Genomic DNA, 6,604 nt, shown 5'->3' on the forward strand with positions numbered 1-6,604 from the left:
ACACATTTCTGGGTCATAAATTCGCAGTCAACTCTCTGGAGCATCAGAGCTGAGCTTTGTTATGCACGCTTCCTCTGGCCAGTGTAAAGCTGCTGTCTCTGTCTCCAGTCTCACATCACTAAAACACATCTGGGACTCTGTCATACTTAATTTTGTTTAACACAAGGACACGACATATAAGCAATTATAGCAATGTAACCAAGGGGGGGGGGGGAAGGTAAGGATAACACCAGATGATAGAAGAGATGATGGATCTGATGTATTTAAATGTGGATTTCTCTGACCGCAACTCCACTGTGTGCAGTTTGAAACCCATATCATAGTAATCCATTCATGCATGGTGTTTCTGCCTGTTTAAGCATAATGCAAATGAATAGCCTGGTCTTGCGACTTGTCATCAAACTCCCCAAACAACTGTGCAAAAAAAAAAAGAAAAAAAAAAGAAGAAGTCTCGTGGTGCAGAATCTTCTGTTTCTAGAAAGGTAAAAGTCGTGAAAATAAAATCAATCTGGAGGTGTTTGCAGCATGATCACGGTTCTCGTCTTTCTCGTTGCTCAATAATCACCACCAATGGAAATGCGGTTGGCCCGCCCCTGTCGGTCTATTGTGAATCTGCGTTCAACTGGATACCACTCTTCCATCCTTGGCACCAAAGTGGCGCACCACAACATGCACAGCTGAACGAGGAGTGCGCCTTTGAAGATGTTTGATTGTCAAGCTGCAATTTCTGGTGAGAGACGCGCTTGATTTATGATTTTAATTATTGTGCTGTCTTTACCTCCTGATGCCCCGGCTTCTTTTCGTGCTTAAAAAGCAGGTCTGATTCCCCGTGTCGAGGTAGAACGAGGTTTATGAAGTGGTTTAATTCAGTGACCGCCTCGTTTAGGTTGGTAGTATTTATGATACTGAGTTAGTCGACAGGAGTTTTGATGTCAGGAAGGCATTAGATTCGGAGCACTGTGCACTTGAGTCCGTTTACTTTTATTGACATTGATTTGTTCCTTTTTAATATTTCCATTTGTCTTGCTGATAGCGTGCATCGTCTTTCAAATGCACGACAAACAGAGGAAAATATATAATATAGCACCATTTCAAATGCGGATCAGCTCATGCTGCTGAACTTTTTTTTTTTTTATGGTCGTGGTGTTGCCAATAGATACCGATTTCCAATAAGTTGTGAAGGCAAAAGCAGCGAGAGCCAGAGACATTGCCTGCAATATATATATATATATATATTTTTTTTTTTTTTTTTTTTTTTAACCACACAACTCTGAGTTGTACTTTCAGTTATGAAAGCATTAGCTTCGTGGGCCGTGGAAGAAATATGGATATTTGTCATATGTCTGCACCTTGTGAGACCCCTTCCTCCAATACCCTATTTGGCTTTGTGTTGGAGCGAGAAGCGTCGTCGTGGTTCTGGGCATTTTCACGGCACCTCCAGCTCCACAGCAGCTCATGTTTGCTTCACGGGATTTTACAACAGAAGGGAAACAGATGCGCCCTAATGTCAACAGTCGATTACTCACGCAACATTGCGCGAAAACTGCGCCCCCGCAGCTCAGACGGACTGAGCGTTAAGACCACCCTCGTCTCCGTTCTGCCAGACGAGCAGGTTTTTGGGGGGCGGGGGGGCAAACCGAGGAGTTGCCAGCTTCCTGTTCAGCACCGCAGACAGAGACACAATCCGACTTGTCCACACCCACTTTTGGTCCACGTTACCGCTGCCCTTCTCTCTCCAAACACAGAGAGAGTACCGCCTACGCGTTATCGGTTTTAGTTCAGGTTGAGCTCCTCTCGCCCAGGACGTATTTGAGTGGTTACTGGATGTGATATACAGTGAAAGTCGCTATAAACAGCAGCTGAGTACCTGTGCATGTTTGCTGAAGCTCAGGTGCAGAGGTTCGTGCACTACTTTCGTGGGAACAACGTGTAATAACTTAAATCATAAAGGGATTTCAAGGGCCATGATCATTAATATTTTGTCCCACGGCAACCTTTGAAAACGTCTTATTAAATGAAAGCACTGCCATAAATAAGTTATCCATGAACACACAGTCAGGCGTGATTACTAAAATTAAATATATAGCTACGAATAAGGAATGGAATGCTAGAATCTGTCTAATTAATCATTCTCATCCTCTGATTGTTATCACACCACATGTGGCTGAAACTCATCAGCAGATGTCTGTAATCATGATAAGTGTTGGTGGCTTCATTGCCCTTTGGACCACAGCTTATGCATCACTCAGCAGTGGCTGGTCTGCACTGCATAATCGTAAAACCCCAAACAAATTTAAACATCCTACATAACCGTGTTGCTGTGTAAACACATGGCTAATAGCTCATATTTGTCTTTGTGATGTGGTGTGTGTGTGTGTGTGCGTGTGTGTGTGTGTGTGTGTGTGTGTGTGTGTGTGTGTGTGTGTGTGTGTGTGTGTGTGTGTGTGGTGGACGCAGTCATCTTGAAGCACAGCTGCGTTGGTTGATGGCGAAATGGATTTGGGTGGAAAGCGGTAAGGGAGAGTGTTTCGTAGGAGAGATTGGTGAAAGAAATGAGAGGCAGAAAGGGAAGGAGAGCAAGAGAAACAGAGTGAGGTGGAAAGAACATGCCTGCTGGCCTCCTGTCTGGACACATTACATTTTCATAGGCTGATATTGCACCGGCACAACTGAATATAGATAACAAGCACTTCTTGTTCTACGCTGTCAACTTGGGTTTTTGTCTGTCTTTTGCTTACGTCTTCATATTTGTAGATCCAGCAGCAGCAGATGTATGCTATCTTTTATTTAGACTCCTTCTGATGACTAATATTTGCCTCTGCCTTTAGCTGGATTAGTGCAAAGAAGCAGGCTAAATAAACCTGTTGCATAATCTGAGATCCAGGGCCAGATTAAACCAGTGGCAGACCACAAAAATTAGCCATGGGCCTGCTTTAGGTCTTCCTTGGACAGAGTTTGTTGCTAACATCTAACTCCTACTCTGACATGTTTCTTTTTACACCTTCAAGAAATTCTTGGGCAGAATTTGATGGAAAAAAAAATCATGTCTGTATAATAGATATATAGCTTGAGCGAAAGATTGTAAACAGGCAGCCTGATTGTATCCAATAGTATTGTAATCCCCCTGCCAGATTCTCTAAAGCTCACCAAAGAATGTGTTATCTCTTGATGATTAATCTCCACAAAACCTACATGTGTAAAAATGGGAGCGCTGTAAAATGGTTGTGTACGCAGATAAACAACAACAACAAAAAAATGTAGTGCTTAATTTGTAAATGATAAAGTTGCTGGTAGGTGGTTGCTATCACTAGACCACAGTTAGGCTAACTTCTCCCCATCTAACCATCATAGGTTCACATTTTTACTTTTTCTGAGCAGAAGGAGAAATGTGTTTTTCCCATAAATGTTCAGGCCCTTGTCATTCTAGCTCATGTGGGGTCTGGGGTGTGTATAGCTGTATGCAGTAAAAATCCTTTTTATTCATCCCCTCTCTCTCTCTCCTTTTGTGATCTCACAGACTGAGTGACAAGCCTGTGGTCCAGTCGCCACCATGATAGCCACGGGGGGCCTGCTGCGCATGAACAGGCGCCAGGATTCGCTCCGATCTAAAAGTCGAGCCGAGAACAAACGGAAGCGGAAATCCAAGAAAAAGAAGAAGAATGATGTGGTGGTCGTGAAGGGGAAGCTCAATCTCTGCTCCCCGGCTGGTTTGGTGGCTGCTGTTGGAGTAATAATTCTCATGGTTGGAATTTCCATGGCTGTACTGGGCTACTGGCCCAGCCAGAACCAGCAGGAGTACCAGGAGCGCCGCAGAACCGGAGGATTCCACACCAGCAGGATGAGCTACTCCAAAAGTCCTCCTGTTTCCTCTAACCTGACCCGTGAGAAGCCTTCCTCTGGCCAATCAAATCAGCTCAACCAGAGTCATTCTAACAGCAGTGTTTCCAACCCGTCCCATCACTGTGGCTTTTTCTGCGACTTCCTGGATAATTATCTGTATTCAGACAATCTGAAAGTCTTCGGACCGCTTGTGATGGGAATTGGCATCTTTCTCTTCATTTGTGCCAACGCTGTCCTCCATGAAAACCGAGACAAGAAAACAAAAATCATTAACCTGAGGGATATCTACTCCACAGTGATAGATCTGCACAGCATACGATCAAAGGAGTACTCACCTCTAAATGGCATGGTGAACTACACCCAGTCAAAAAGTGCCGAAGGACCGTCTGGTTCATTCCCCACGAGTGGGATGCTGACTCGTAGCTCCTGGCCTTCCACTGGAATCACTTTCAAAGGTGAGGTAGATGGCGATCAGGTATTCAGACGCTCCTCATTGGTCAGCAGGCCTCGTAGCTTGTCCAAAGATATGCAGACCTTCACAGAGACTGTCTACAGCATCTACAAAGACTACAGCAATAGCAGTGAGCAGGCCCCTCAGCCCCGACAGTGGGAGACCACTTCCATCGTCACCTCTTCTGTGAACGCTTTTACCCTCCCGGTAATCAAACTGAACAACTGTGAGGTGGGGGAGAAAGCAGAGGCAGAGGGACGCTCAAAGGAAGAGGTTGTTATAGAAGCTGCTGCTGAAAACATTTTTGAGGAGGGATATGCCAGCGGCACCCACAGAGATGAGATGGATGGTAAGCAGAAGGAGGCCTCAGTCATGGACTCACCTCCTTCCCATTGGATCCATGAGGACACCAACGCAGGTAACCAACAGAGGGTGCCGCAGGCTCAGCCTCAACCACAGAGGCCCCAGCTGTTTCCTCCATCTCCTGTTGCCAGGGCGATGGGGTCACGGCTGTCGCTCAACTCCCTCACAGATCAGCCCAGGCCGGCACGCCGCTGCAGCCTGTCTGTGTCTGGATGTCGTCAAGGTGACAGAGCCAGGCGGTTTAGTTACCCCCGTCTGGAGCACTCCAACAGCAAGGGCTACATAAAACTGAATGACCTGGGGGGCGAGTCCTTTGAAGCCCCCGACACAGACACTTCTTTAGTGGCCCCTGAACAGGAAGTAGCAATGGACGCAGCGGCGGCGGAGGCAGAAGCTCAGGGACAGGAGAATTTGGTGACACCCAGCACCTCTGGAGAAACATAGGCCTCTTAAAACTCTTTGATGTCTTGTTTTTTTGCTTCACACCTTCTTATGTGATTGCTGATGTGAAGCTGGCCATTACAGAGGAAGGAAAACACAGAGAGTAAGCAACTAAGGACTATTGAAACATAGCCATGAATACTCAAGAGTAAGACTCTATAAATAAACCAGACCAACAGTTCAAAATTCAGATGTAATTTTTCTATTTTTTCAATGTAGCAAGAGCAATACTAAAGACTTGTAAGGAGTTTTAGAAATGGTTTGTAAAAAAAAAAAGAAAAGAAAAAAGACAGAAAAGAAAAGAAAATTTGATCTGATGGTTTTTTTTCTTTTGTATAAGAGTAAGGCAAACATTGTAGCTTGTAGAATTGCCAAAACTTTCACTTTGAACTGCTGTCCAACATGTTGTACTGTAGCATTAACACATGCCACAGATATTTAGATATCTAGATTTGCTTCTCTGCATTGTTATGTGAATTCCACGTGAATAGGTGAACTGAACTGAATCTCAGGTAGACGTTTGGTTTAGGGTCGGGACCTTAAGGAGAAGGTCTTCCCTATGTGCACACTTGTTTATATGAAGCGTTCATGGTTGAATAAATTTGAGTGTAACACCTCCGTCAGGTCTAATAGATGTCTTTGTGTGATATTAGATTAAATGCCACGAATGCAAAATGGCTTGTTTGCTCCAAATAGTTTTATTTGCATTGAGGAAAAATTAAAAAGATTAAAAACTGGAAGTCTATGATTGATTGTGTGGCAAACCTACAGACTGTATGGATTTTGTTGTCCTGCACTTTAGCCGTAGTTCTCATTACTGGGAAACACTGCAGTGGTATTGATGTTTTATTATCTCTGCCAGCTGAACTGAGACCAGCGACCTATAAGTGACCTTTACAACAGTCGTCTTAATAACTGTCTTCACTATTACAAGGAGAAGTTAACAGCTGAGTATCTGCTCACATGGGTGACAAACTAAAGGGAAAATGATGACAGTGAAGACTGTCAAAACATTTCTCTGGGTGCCACTATATAGCCCACCTGGTTGAGCAGGTGACCCATATGCTAAAGGCTACGACACGGCCCTGTATTAGCTTCCTGTGTGTTAGCCACCCCCCCTCCTTGCTTTCCTATACTGTATTGTCAAGTAAGGGCTCAAAATGTTTCTCTAAAATCTTTGTGTTCTGGGTGCTGCTAATCATTTACATACTCAGCAAAGCATTCAGCAATCCCTTGTATGTAAGCATGTGCATATATTAGTGTTGCTCCATTTACTCATTTACTCATTTACTCCATAATGTTATGTGCTACAGCTTGCACGTCTGGCAACAGAACAAACAAGTAGTATTCAATTATACTGGGTACATGAATACTTCTATTTTGTGCCAGTTTATACACCCAGTTTATCGCATCTCTACATGAATTTATCATATTCTACTACTTTCAGACATTGTACTTTTTTTTTTTTTAACCTTACTGCGTTTATAGTCACAGCTTTAAGTTATGCAC

The 6,604-nt window shown here is 44.0% G+C and overlaps 1 protein-coding gene across 1 annotated transcript; it reads left to right on the forward strand.

Annotated features, from left to right (window-relative positions):
* The first annotated feature begins 615 nt into the window (after nucleotides 1-615).
* tmem200cb (transmembrane protein 200C, genome duplicate b) lies at nucleotides 616-5,804 on the forward strand. The gene is made up of 2 exons (XM_030752223.1): nucleotides 616-730; nucleotides 3,518-5,804. Exon 2 carries the CDS (start codon nucleotides 3,551-3,553, stop codon nucleotides 5,096-5,098), a length of 1,548 nt encoding a protein of 515 aa, XP_030608083.1. The 5' UTR covers nucleotides 616-730; nucleotides 3,518-3,550; the 3' UTR covers nucleotides 5,099-5,804.
* The last annotated feature ends 800 nt before the right edge of the window (nucleotides 5,805-6,604 follow it).

Source organism: Archocentrus centrarchus, chromosome 17 (genome assembly GCF_007364275.1).
Source record: "Archocentrus centrarchus isolate MPI-CPG fArcCen1 chromosome 17, fArcCen1, whole genome shotgun sequence".
Classification (NCBI taxonomy): Eukaryota; Metazoa; Chordata; class Actinopteri; order Cichliformes; family Cichlidae; genus Archocentrus; species Archocentrus centrarchus.